At 40.3% G+C, this 13,827-nt stretch overlaps 1 protein-coding gene across 1 annotated transcript; it reads left to right on the top strand.

Annotated features, from left to right (window-relative positions):
- The first annotated feature begins 1,868 nt into the window (after nt 1-1,868).
- On the top strand, nt 1,869-13,624 carry LOC126404922 (cell death-inducing p53-target protein 1-like). The gene is made up of 5 exons (XM_050068344.1): nt 1,869-1,953; nt 10,690-10,745; nt 10,860-10,970; nt 11,098-11,299; nt 12,380-13,624. Exons 2-5 carry the CDS (start codon nt 10,694-10,696, stop codon nt 12,516-12,518), a joined length of 504 nt encoding a protein of 167 aa, XP_049924301.1. The 5' UTR covers nt 1,869-1,953; nt 10,690-10,693; the 3' UTR covers nt 12,519-13,624.
- Nucleotides 13,625-13,827: the final 203 nt, after the last annotated feature.

The raw sequence follows: 13,827 nt of genomic DNA, 5'->3' as shown, positions 1-13,827 counted from the left end.
CAATTGGTGTAATATTGCTTCATTGGCATCCTCCCATGACCCTCTACCACTGTGCCAAATTTCACATGGATTGACCAAGTCAGTGAGGAGAAAAACGTGGAACACACACACACACACACACACACACACACACACACAGACAGAGTTTTTGTCATTATATAGTAAGATAATATATTGTATTTGTTTTAAATACCATCATAACCCCTAAATCAGCAGATTTGGGAGGCATGTCATCTTTAAAAAAAGCTCAACTTTCACCATTTATCATAGCCTGATACAAAAATTTGAGTTGTATTATCAATTCTGACGGTACATGAACAGGTTATTTGGAGCCCCAGAGTCGGCTGAAGTGGACCCTAAACTGTACTATTAATAAAACCACGAGTCCGCATTTCCGTAGCTGTCTGTGGATGCTCAATGCGTAAAGTATCTCCGAGCCTGACTAATAATCTGACTCATAATTGCAGCACTGGCTTAAAAGACAGAGGGAAAAAACACGAGGAAGAGATTTTGGTGGTGACACAGAAAAGAAGGGAGGAGGGAAACGCCTCAGCATCCAGACCTCTGACACGGACAGTCTGTTCAGAGAGGCTCAGACAGGAAATAGTGAAATTGATATTCAAGTCAAATCAGGGACTGTATTCACAAAGCTTCCTAATGCAAAGAGTTGCTCCCAGTGACGTTTTCTTAGAATTTCCCCTTAAAGTTAAGACGAGGTCCAGAGGAGAAAATGTCGGAAACCTTGAGGTCGGAGAAATAGTCTCCAAACTCTGGATGACAGTAAGTCAATAGAATCCTACTGATTAGCAGGAATTATCCTTGTGGTCGATCTCATTAGGGATACACACACATTTCCCATCCTATGAAATAATACCATAACATCAGATATATAATGATCGCAATACTAAATATCTGGAAAACTGGAAAAATGTCACAATGCAGCAGTGATGGCTTGAGTCTGTCTCAACCTTCCATCAGCAGTGATCACACAAACAATGACGACACTTTCAGTCTCATATTGTGATGTAGTTCATCTCATTTCCACTGGGTGTCCTCACACCCTGCAGGCTCACAAAAGGGCATGTCTGTGACAACCAATCACATCTGTTAAAAGAACGCATCCTACCTAGCAACTGGGTCGACCACACCTCCTCACTGAGGTCAAAGTTTCTGTCCCTTTCCTGCTCAGAGTTGCTCTTCGAACTTTCCTAAATCGCTCCTAAGATAAGACTCCTTACTTAAAGTTTTTCTGTATCAGAAGCAATATCAGTGATTCTGGCGCTTCATCTAGCAGCACCGCCCACCACTCCGGGAGAGTCATGAATTTTCCTCCAGTCACTCAAGAGACTCAAGGAAAAATATTTGTAGTTGGTTGCAATCTGCTATCTTACCACTAGATGTCACTAGATCCTACATGCTGCTCTCAAAGGTGACTTTGTGCTCGTTTTTTTCTGAGGAAACCTTAAGTTATTTTTTAAGGAGTATCTAAATAACAGTCTGAATACCGTTATGCACACAACAGCAATAAGGGCAGGCAGATTTTTGGGGGAGAACATGCAGACTCCACATAGAAGAGCCCCAGCCGGCCCGCGAGGTCGGAACCTGAAACCCTCTTGCTGCGAGGCAACACTGTTAACCACTGCACCACCACTGCAAAACAGAATGCCTGAAAGTCTGACTGCATTATCTTCTATTATATGTTTTGACTTGGACTTGATTTTAGGTTTTTCTTCGCATAAATAAAGACATTCCCAACATATATTGATACATAAAAGGCACACAGTGGTGCCAGAGTGCAGGAACAGCCCCCACAGGAGGAAGGGCTGTGGGCGTGTCCAGAGAGAGGCTTGCGGAGGTACAGGTGAGACAGGTGGATGTCACAGAAATCTTTCTGCGCTCCATCAGTAGCAGTTTACACACATCTCTGCACACTGACTGCAGCACCCCACCAAGGTAAGGCTGCATTTTGTGTAGTTTGGCGTGAAGGATTTATGGTTATTTGAAAGTTGAGAGAGAAGATGAAAAATACGAAGGACAGATGATTCGTCTTTAGCTTTTAATGTCATATTAAATCACTGCTAATGAATCTGTTGTCCTTTCACTGTTGGAGCAGGATCACACACAACTGGTTTTCTTGGTTTCAACTCAGCCTGCAGGAATATTTTCAAGTAGGAAGTAATTTTGATTTTGATGTTGTTTCTCGGGAAAATTTTCTTGTAGTTTGCCGCCTTTTGCTTCATGTTTGTGTTTGTTATCTTTTTGATCATTTGTGGGTTTGGTATTTGAGGTACTGAACAGTACGTGCAGCCACAGGTGTAGCCCAGGGTGCATGCAGCTCTTGCTCAGTGGCTCTGGTATTTGGTTTTGGTTTAAAGTGAAGCTCCAAGTGCATATGTATATGTGTCTTGTCATTCCGGAGGCACTATAAGAAGACTTCACACGAAAAACAGAGTCTAGATGTAACTATGGACTTGAGTGGTAGTGATCGAGTAATCTGTTTTCCATGCACTACTTGTTAGAAGTAAAAAAGTTTATCTCTGAGGTTGTAGTGCTTTACATAAAATCACGTTTGGATCTTTTTCAAAGTGCTGCTAAGACACTGTGATGTGCTAAAAAGCTGAAAGCAGTGGTTCCCAACTGGTGGGTCGCGGTCCAAAAATGGGTCTCTCATTCTGAAAGGACCGCAAGTGACTCGCAAACGTGTCAAGTTTGTAGAAAACACATTTTATTTTTAAGTAGAGTGAATTTCCAGCAAAGAGCTTTTATTTTGAAGTGTAATTTCCTGCTGTAGAGTGAGTGACAAATGGACAGCCACTTAACAAAGACAACAAATTAGTGAGTATGACGCAGAATGTGCTAAACCGTGTGGACCCTGAACTTATGACTAAGGAGAAATCTGAACCTCGTGGCTGGACCAGTTGGGAACCACTGGTTTACAGGTTATTATGCAGTGGTTTTACTGGTCCAGCCCACTTGAGATCAAACTGAGCTGTATGAGGCCCATGAACTCAAAATGAGTTTGACACCCCTGGTCTAAAGTGATACGTGTTATCATGATAGTTCAAATTACTTTATAATAATGTGAGCTAAATACGCTGCACTGTACTGTGGCTGATGTGCATACAGACTAAAAATCTGATACCCGACTTTCAGTTGAACTCTTAAATTTGTTCTCAACAGCTGTTGAATTGATCTCATGACTCTCTCTAAGTGAAAGTTAAAAAGTGCCAAAGTTAAGACTTTCCTTAAAGTCCTAGTTAAGGTTTCCTCAAAATAAAAGCAGTTGCACAAAACACCTTCAAGTTTCCTTACAATGTTGATTTAAGTAATTATGGTTTTCTCCTTGTCTTGGTCTTATACTTAAGGAATCCCTAGACTGTTGCACAAAATATCTTAGCAACCAAAGCAAGGTAAAACAAAACTTAAGGTACTTCTGACTCTATCTTAACTGCAACAAAACTAACACACCCTGAGGAGAGTGTTCTGCACCTATAAGAACCCGATGATACGCTTTTGATTTTACACTTAAGATTTGACTGAATTCATTTTTTGTTGTAAATCTTCCTACAATCGATATCTGTTTTTTGGGGATCAAATTGACTGTAGTTTGTGCTTTCTATGACTGTATTCCTCCAGAAGTGTAATCTTTTCCTCCTCTGACCAGTATGGTTTTCTTGTCTTCTTTTCTTCTGCCATTTTTTCACTATCTAACTATTTCATTTTATTTATTTAACACATATTTAACCAGGTAAGTCCCTTTGAGATCGACAATCTGGTTTACAAGGGAGACCTGGCCAAGACAGCAGCACACAAAAAGTTACAGCCAAACAACAACACGATAAAAAACATAAAAGATTTACAGTGACATGTAGAAATATGAGAACACCTCTGCACAATGGCAGGCCCCAACTGACTCATTCATCCTTGTACTTATGAGAGCTTTAAAATCAGGCAGAGAGACCAACTATAAGCCAACTTAGTGAGACGATAACAGGCGTCACAAGCGTGAGTCCAAGCAAACAAACAACCTCAATGGAAACTTTATCTGCTGCAAAATCTCTTTCAATGTAGTAAATGAGTTCATGCTTTTCCTTAACTGAGGAAACCTTTTAAGGGATTCTGTGCAACTAAGCTAAGGAGAAATTAAGTCTTAAGTGTCATACTCATGGAGAAAACTTAAGGTGTTTTGTGCAATAAATAACTCAAAGTACAAGTTACTTTCTATTTGGATATTTTAAAGGTGTGCGAGGGAGAGACAGATACTGACAAAACAGTTGTTATAATGTCGAGGAAGTAGTATCATGTGGCCGAGTGCCAAAAATAATCACAGCCGTGTTGATATTCAGTGTAACGGCACATCCTCAATGTGATATTGCTACGATGCAACCGTTACACAAGCGCCATTTATTAGTTCAGTGGTTCCCCACTGGTCCAGCCATGGGCTCCAGATTTGTCCTTAGTCCAAGATCCACACAGTTAGATACATTCAGCATCATACTTGCCATGTCGTCGAGCTTGTTTGCTGTCTCTGTTAAGTAGTAAGTAGGAAATGGCCCTTTAAAATAAAAGCTCTGTACCCAAAATTCACTGTACTTCAAAGCACCTAAAATATCTGGGGCCTGTCGCGCAGAACACCTTCAGTTAAGATTTTCCTTAACGTCCATGTTAAGGCTTTCTTAAAATAAAATCAGTTGCACAAAACACGTCTTTTTCTTCAGGTTCCCTTGAAATATTCATGTACTCAAGTATTTAAGTTTTTCTTCTTATCTTGGTCTAATACTTAAGGAATCCCTTAAAGTTAGTTGAACAATTGCACAAAGGGTTTTTGGTATCACAAGCTTGAGTGCAAGCAAACAAATGGTTTTTAGTATTTTACCACTGTAAAATCTTTCAGAGCAGTAAATGAGTTAATATTTTTACTTAATTAAAGAAACCCTCTAAGGGATTCTGTGCATTAACCTTAAGTAAGTCCCTCACTTCAGGGAAAAATTGTCATATTTAAGGAGAAAAGTGGTGTTTTGAGAAAAAACAGAAAAAAAAGAAGAAAAATGTGACTCTGACCTCGTCACATATTGATGCTTGGTTATGGACTTTCCTTATCTCATCAAAAATATTTAAAATAATATATTTTTCATCATGTTGTCACTGCTTCACTTGTACATAGAAAACTTCCCAAGTTGAGGCCATGTTGACCTTGATTAACGATTGTAATGACTTATAAATGGCAAATGTAGCAAAGTTTAGATTCAGATTTAGATTACTGAGTATAAGTGCAGTTTAAATAAAGGGATTTCAAAAGTACTCATCTGTAAACACACACACGCACACACGCACACACACACAGCTGTACTTCTATACTTGTAAGGACACTCATGATTACATATTGCATTCCTGAGCCCCTAACCCCAACCTAAACCTACTTCTAACCTGACCTTTAACCTGACCCTACTTCTTACCTGACCATTTCTTAAACCTGAAACTGTCCTCTGAAGGTCTGTCCGAAAATGTCCTCACTTTCCAAAAATGCCTGTGCTATTGCAGGAATGCAACCGTGCTGCATGCTTCTCTGTGTGTCACTGCTGCTTCGCACAAGTGTTTCTGAAATCTGTCGAGTTTATCTGAGGAACAAAACAAAACTGACATCATGTTGAAAGTGATTTACAAAGTGATGACTGGATATACACATGAAAAATTAAGGAAATACATTACTTGAAAGGAGTAAATTTAAAAGTATTTCTAAAATGTGGTTCTGTGTTTCTCGGCAGCGTCAACATTTTATTCATACCTTCCGGCCTGATTCTCGGCAGCAACATGTGCGTCTGTTTTAAGGAAGAGTTACAGGAAAAGCTAATTGTCGGGGTGGAAACACTGGTCTGGGATAACTGGTTGAGTTGCTCTTTCACTTCTTGACTTTGTTTCTGTTTTATGAGCGAGCTTGTGCAAAATTACTGTGTCTTTCAGTCGCTTTGGTTCATCTCTCAGATCAGAAGTGAAATTCTCAAAACCCCTTGTTCAAATGTGGGGGATTTTGTTATGTGGTTATGTTTTCACAGTTATATAAAATAAATATTTAAAATATACATATATCCTAAGTAGTAAACAGTTTTTATCATGTTTTTCATATGAAAGAAGATCATTTTTTCCAACTTTTTTTATTGGGGTTTCAAAGTTAAACAGCCAATGACAGTCGTATAAAAGTGAATACAGAATTTCTGATAGAAAAATATAGAAAATATTAAACAAATCAAAAATGTTCTAAAGGGTGAGTTGTCATACATGTGTAGAAAAAGAAAGTGGTGGTGTATAAAGGGTTGCCAGATCTGGTAGAATTTGTTCAATCTTTTCCAAATGCAGATGGTGCATCACAAAGAAGGTAATTTTAAAGGTTATTTCATTAATGTGGTGTGCTCATTGAATGGTATTGTAATGAAGGATGAAATGACTTTAAAACAATTCAGTTATTTTTCTTAATAATTATGTTTTTTTGTTTTCCTGACACAAAAGGGAGAATAAATAACAAAAGCATCTGTATCAGTATCAGCTATCGGCCAAATTGTTATTTTAAACGACGGTATCGGTCCAGAATTTCACAAATGGTGCATCCCGAGCACGAATGTGACGTGTCCATAGTTTGCAGAAACACACAATGCAACAGTGATTGGGTTGCATTTGCTTGTGTCATGTTGAGAAAATGTATGATACTGGTTCTCTGATGAATAGTCTTAACCCCCAAAACATCATCACATGCATTAAGTCATTACATGAAAAAGGGCTGAACCAGTTCTCATAATATATCAAGCATTGTTTCTATACATTTCTATTAGACTTTTGGTACATGTGTTGCTCTCAGGTGAATCTTGACTTTCACTATTGAAGGAGAATGTGTGAAGCCTCAACCAATCAATGATCAACCAGTTCTCTTAAATACCTCATGGGTTTATCTCACATTATCTCATGGATGAAAAATTCCAAAAGATTATTTCCACGTTGCATTGCAAGGGAAGATATTTGTTGTGATGTGGATGGGACTCTGTGGCCCGACAGACAGGAACATCAGGAAGAAAAATTTCTATGTCAATTAACATGTCAAGCCATCAGAAAGACAAGTGCTTGTGTCACTGTTTGCAAGTCAGATAGCCAAAATGCTTTGTCATGTTAACATCACAGTGTACTTTGTATATTCTGATGTGAAGTATGGCCGAGGATTTGATGACAGTGATTTAAAATGCACTTTCCCTGTATGGTTTATATCAATTACAACAGAACTAAGTTACACAGTGCTGCATGTGGGAGATTGACTGCAAGAGATTGGACAGGATTCACATTTACACCTTTGCTGTTTGGGACAAAAGAACAAAAAATACAAAAGTGCAGTTTTTTCAGTCGCTTTGGTGCAATCTCAGATCAGAATTACAATTCTTGTTCAACCTGCCTTGAGTTTTTTCCTCAATTATGGCACAAACATGCACTTGGACTCAAGAATATACTGATTAGAATTTGGTGGTCAAAGGTCAAGGTCACTGTGACCTTACTTCCATCTCATTTTCATTCTTGAGAACGCAATTTCTTAACAATGCCTTGAGTTAATTTCTTCAAATATGGCACAAATGTCCACTTGGACTCAGACTTAGAATTTGGTTGTAAAAGGTCAAGGTCACTGTGACTTCACATAACATGTTTTTGGCCAAAATTCATATGTCACAAATGTCTAATTGGTTATAATGATAAGATAATGACTTTCAATATTCAAAAGTTCAGAGGTCAACTTCATTGTGACATCATAATGTTCTGCAAAAACACTTCTGGCCGTGAGTCAGCGTCATATCTCAGGAACAGAAGGGGAGACATTTGGTCAGATGCTGAACTGGCCACAGTAATTTACATTTCACTGAAGTTGTTTTTTACGTCTCTATATCGCAATGACATGATCTCTTCAGAAATTACAGTACAAACAGCAGATCCCGTCCTTTCTCTTGCAATTAATCTCCCACATGCAGTAATGTGTAACTTTATACTGCTGCAGTTGATCAATGCTACACAGGAAAAGCGCATTTTCAATCATTGTCATCAAAACCTTCACCCTAGTTTACAATTTTTCTCACATGCTTAAAACTATCTGTCCATTCAGAGTTTACATTTTCAAAACAGTTTCCACACAAGCCTGAAGTGAGAGTCACTGGGCAAAATGAATTTTGTTTGCCAAATTTAGACCCAGCAGGGGTGTGTGGTTTCCATGGGATGCAACTGGTTTCATCCAAAATTGTGCTTAAAAACGATTAGCAACACTAAAACTATGTGAATTAACAAACGGTTAAGTTTCACTTTCACTGTACCTTAGCAGGCGCTGTGCTGCTGCGTATGTGCCCAGAGTATTTTCTGCTGTGAGAGGGAGAAAAACGCAGCTCCAAAAAATCTAAATGGGGGTGGCAAATGCTGATATTGTGGCAGTGAGCCACAAATAAATTAATGTTTGGGAAACCCTGGGTTAGTCAAAGGAACATTTGTTCCCAGCAGCCTCAGATTCTTTTTTTCTAATAAGATTGTTTGGCATTTCTTTTACCCCAATGAGTGAGAAAGAATAATGCTTGGAAAAGTATTGCAAAGAAACTGCAGCACTAGTGGGTTCAAGATCCTTTGTAAAAGAGACTTTGATTTAAAAAGGCGTAGATGTAAAAGTGTTTTTATCACCATGAAACTAATAGAGTCAGTAGGTCTAACACAAAAATAGCTGCCATGCTGGTGTTTTTGACGGGACATGAGGCTGCTGTTGGAGGCAGCGTCTGGGTGCGGCTTCTGAAAAATCCATCTGCCACTATAAAACCACAAAGTGATTAAGTCAGAGGCTACTGATCGAACAATATGTCCGCAGAGAGCATCCAGGAGGCATTTACTGGGGCTGGGTAATGTATCAATAATACATCAATATCATTATATGAGATAATATCACCTTAGATATTGTGTTTGATGTCTTTTCCTTTTCCTGTCTTTTCCTGGTTTAAAAGGCTGCATCACGGTAAAGTGACTGTCATCTATTTTCAACCACTTATCTGAAGCCGGGTCGCAGGGGCAGATGGCGCCCCCGTCCCAAACATTTAACATCTGTCTGTGAGACTCCAAAAATACATTGGCGACTCTCTCCAAGTTCGTCAACTTACAAGACACAAGATAACTTACCTCTTGCTGCAGTATGGACCTCCTGGCTGAGGACACGGCTGGGGCTGTCTGTCATTTCTTAAAGAATGACAAGAATTTCCTCTGCACCTTGACCTGGAAACAATAAATGGAATTTAGCGTTTTGTTAACCAACGTTACAACCTGGTGGTCAAAACAATCAGCTCGCTGCCATAAGATTCAGAAAGCTCTCCGTTGCTGATATTTAATAGGATAATGTATGTAATGTGTGAATTTTCTCAGCTATGGGTTAATTAAGTTTTAGCTCTTAATCACTCACTCATTATCCATGGGATCTTTGTTCCATACCTGTAAAGTGTCTAAAATGACGTGTTCTCACATAACCTATGACATTATCATTCAGGATATCACCTTTTCCTTTTAGCGCCACATTAGTCGGAGGGTTCTACCAATTGAATGTGAAACGAATCCTATAAACCCACAAGGAGGAGTTCAAAAAAGTTCTTAAAATACATGAAAAACACACAGAATTCAAGATGGCTGACTTCTAGGAGGACGGGACCATGCCAGGAACCATTTGGCCCTTTTGTGCTCGGGCCTTTGACATAATTTCTCACAACATCCTCCTTAACAGACTGGCCTTCATTGGAATCACTGGCACACCCCTTGACTGGTACCATGTGGTACCCAATTTATCCAGCTCAAAACACTCAAATCCCAGCCATTTCCAGTTACTACCGGTGTTCCCCATGGTTCTGTCTTGGGTCCCCTTCTGTTTATCATCCACTTACTTCCTCGCAGCTACAGGCTCCCAGGTTAAATTGACTTTAAGATCTTACTCCTCACCTTTAAGGCCGTCCACAACCTTGCTCCTTTTCCTCTCCGAACTCTTGCACATCCACATCCCAACCCGCACTCTCAGGTCTTCCTCTTCAATCCACCTTACTGTCCCACCAGGCGGCCTGACCACAATTGGGTCTAGAGCCTTCAGCTGCTCTGCCTCCTTGCCTCTGAAACTCCCTCCCTCTTTCAAATCGCCTATTCAGTTTGACTCCCGTCCTTCTAGCCACACACATCCACTATTTATATGGATTTTTTTCACTGCAATTTTGTTTTGTTGAATATTTATTTGGTGTTATGTTATTATTATTTATTAACTTATTTTATGCTACTTTATTCCTTATCTTGTTGACTTTTTTAATCCGCTGTCATTTTTTCTCTGTCTTTGCCTGTAAGGTGAACTTGAGTGTCGTGAAAGGTGCCTATGAATAAAATGTATTATTGTTATATTATTATTATTATTACTGTGGATCTTCTAGCACTGACTAATGTTGTGTCGGTAAGAGATGACACTTTCATCAGAGCAGATGTTTGTATTCGTGCTTTGGCTCCATCTAGTGGCAGAAAGGAGCATCACATTTGTCTCAAGAGGAGGAGAGGAGACAGAAAATTGTTTTAGTTCTGACCTTTTATGTTTCACAGGGTATTGGTGTATTTTGTCTGAACAGAAGGAACCATTTGTAATAATGTTTTTGTCTGTGTTGTCTGTCTCTGCAGCACAATGACGACAGCTTTACAAATAGAACCTCCTCTTTACTCCTACCTCACACCAGGTGAACCTGAACACACCACCTTCACACGCAACATCATCATCATTTTCTGAATGGCTCATTCATTCTTGTGTCTGTGTCTGGTTTTTCTCTGTCTTTCCTCTTCTTGTCCATTAGACGGTCCCCCTGTTTACGACAGCCCAGTAGACCCTCCCTTACACCCTCCCAAATGTCCTCCCTTACAGCCTCCCCTACACCCACCGCAGAGCGCCTCCACCGCCTTGCCAGGTAAACTCACAGCTGATGTTACACTTCCTGGAAACATTTATCTAGTTCAAAGTCAAAAACTTACCTGTTTCACCTCCTCTTCTCCTCCTCTGCTTCTTCCGACCCTCCGACCCTCTTCCTCCATCAGTGTACACCAGCGGAGGAGGCACACTTGGATCAGGTGCCGAACCTGGAGCTGCCAAAGCGACCTTTGTAATCGACCAACGTGAGCTGGGGCGCGAACCCGCCATGACGACGTGCACCCACTGCCAGCAGCAGGTCATGACCAACATCTCATTCAAAGCAGGACAGTTTGCCTGGATAATCTGCACAATGATCATCGTCTTCGGGTGAGTGTGTGCGTCAGGGCGCGTGTTTTGGAACGGTCAGATCAACGTACTTCCGGCGCACCAGGGGCGGTGTTAGAGTCAGTGGAGATCTGGGGCTTTGTCTCAAATCTTAACCTGAGGTCATAGCAAGGGCATAAAGTTTGTTTCAACATTTAGAGGGACACATAGCCTACACTCACCTGCCACTTTATTAGGTACACCTTGCCTTCAGAGCTGCCTTAATTCTTGGTGTCATAGATTCAACAAGGTGCTGGAAACATTCCTCATCAACATACTGGAGTACAGTGACCTCATTGTCATACTCAAGAAACCAGTTTGAGATGATGTGAGCTTTGTGACATGGTGCGTTATCCTGCTGGAAGTAGCCATCAGAAGATGGGTACACTGTGGTCATAAAGGGATGGACACGGTCAGCAACAATACTCAGGTAGGCTGTGGTGTTTAAACCATGCTCAGTTGGTACTAAGAAAATCTCCCCCACACCATTACACCACCAGCAGCAGCCTGAACCGTTGATACAAGGCAGGATGGATCCATGACGCCAAATTCTGACCCTACCATCTGAATGTGGCAGCAGAAATCCAGACTCATCAGACCAGGCAACGTTTTTCCAATCTTCTTTTGTCCAGTTTTGGTGAGCCACCAACAACCATGCCACGTTCAAAGTCACTTAAATCACCTTTCTTCCCCATTCTGATGCTCAGTTTGAACTTCAGCCGGTCGTCTTCACCATGTCTACATGCCTAAGTGCATTGAGTTGCTGCCATGTGATTAGCTATTTGCATTAACGAGCAGTTGAGCAGTTGAACAGGTGTACCTAATAAAGTGGCCAGTGAGTGTATTAAGCAAACCATCTAGGGGTATGCTCCCCTGGACATTTTGAATGATTAGGCACTGTGAACAGTTACAACATCTCAGTAAAGTGGATTAATATGTGGTTGTTTATCCGAAAACAGTAAAACTGGCTTCATAAAAGTGAGTTAAACTTTGTAAAGCTTTCCTATTTCTTGCATACAGCTACCTGACACTAACTGTGTGTGTGTGTGTGTGTGTGTGTGTGTGTGTGTGTGTGTGTTGCAGGCTACTCATGTGCCTCGTCCCCATGGTGCTGCTTCCAATTCCTTTCTGCGCAAAAAGGTGCAAGGATGTGCACCACACATGCCCCCTCTGCGACAGAGTGCTGCACGTTTCACAGAGACGATGCTGTGAAGAACCATGACGGCAGAGGTGGAGTCACAGAAATGAGAAATAACATCCCATTACTTTTGTCTTATACAAGATACTTAAAATACAATGTGCCAAATTCTTTGAATATTTAAAATCCTTCTTTGGTCGTCTCTGTGCCGGGCTAACATCTGCAGGTAGTTCACTGTGAAATATTTGTTGTATTTTTTGGTCTAGCTCGTTGAAAATAATCTTCCTTTTTCCTGATACAATATCAGTGTATACGTCTCCTGGATAAAACTGAGTATGCTTGCACTTCTGTTTTTTTTTTACTATTTCATGACATTATTTTCCCAATAAAAGTAGACTATATGTATGATTTACTCTGCTATGATTCTGTTTAGTTCTGCCTTTTTTCTTGCCCCCCTCCAGACTAGAGAGATCAGACATGACGGTGAAGTTGGTGGTTCGTTTCTACAAAGCAGATGTTGCAGCCGTCCCAGCAGGAAATGAACCAGACTCCATTGAGAAAAACAGTAATTTTAGCACGCTGCACATAGAAGCTGCTGGGGTATCTCTGCTTCGATCAGTTCGTTAGTTTGTGTTATTGTGTGACTGTGGTGAATCTGAAGTAACCCCTTTATATGCCAGAGTCACACTAACACAAACAAATTAACTGATCAAGGCAGTGGTCGACCAGCAGCTCCTGTGTTCAGTGATGTTAAATCACTGTTTTTCTCAGTGGATTCTGGCCTTAAATAGTGAAATAATGCGGCACATCACTCCCTGTAACACACTGAATAGTTTTTACTTTTGTATAGATTAAACAAACTACACATAACTTGTTAATTAGGGAGCGTTAGAGATGCTGGTTGGAAGAATTTGGTACCCTAAGGGCTCATTTATGCTCAATGTCCTGAGACCCAGACTTTTGTTTGGTAAACTTTTTTAATTCTCCTAGCTATTTGGGATCAGTAGGACCTGATAAGTATAAAAACTCAACATCATCAATGATAATTAAGTCCCAATGTCCTCAATTGAGACGATAACGTGCCAGTGTCTCCAAACAAGTACTTCCTGATTAAGTGTCTTAACTTGCTACTGTTGCTAAAATTGGTCAAAATTGTTGCCATATCAAACTACAAACATTATTAATCTGAATTAAACAAGTGTAAACCATAAAATGTGATAAGGTTTTGTCCACGTTTGTGTCGGGATCGGCTGCAGACTGACTTAGCAGAGATGGCTGCCATTTTGTTTTTACTTGAATTAGTGTAATGTGCCTTTACTGCCACTAGATGGCACAAAAAGTGTCCACGAACGAGCACAACAGGTCAAGTTAAGTAGAATGAAGTATAAGGTCA

Source organism: Epinephelus moara, chromosome 18 (genome assembly GCF_006386435.1).
Source record: "Epinephelus moara isolate mb chromosome 18, YSFRI_EMoa_1.0, whole genome shotgun sequence".
NCBI lineage: Eukaryota > Metazoa > Chordata > Actinopteri > Perciformes > Serranidae > Epinephelus > Epinephelus moara.
This window is presented reverse-complemented; position numbering and strand designations above follow the sequence as displayed.

Bases quoted from the DNA above. Each gene is read 5' to 3' on its own strand.
- LOC126404922 (XM_050068344.1), top strand. From the start codon at position 10,694: ATGACGACAGCTTTACAAATAGAACCTCCTCTTTACTCCTACCTCACA. The intron at 10,746-10,859 runs GTGAACCTGAAC...CTTGTCCATTAG, and splicing joins TTACTCCTACCTCACACCAG to ACGGTCCCCCTGTTTACGAC. The intron at 11,300-12,379 runs GTGAGTGTGTGC...TGTGTGTTGCAG, and splicing joins ACAATGATCATCGTCTTCGG to GCTACTCATGTGCCTCGTCC.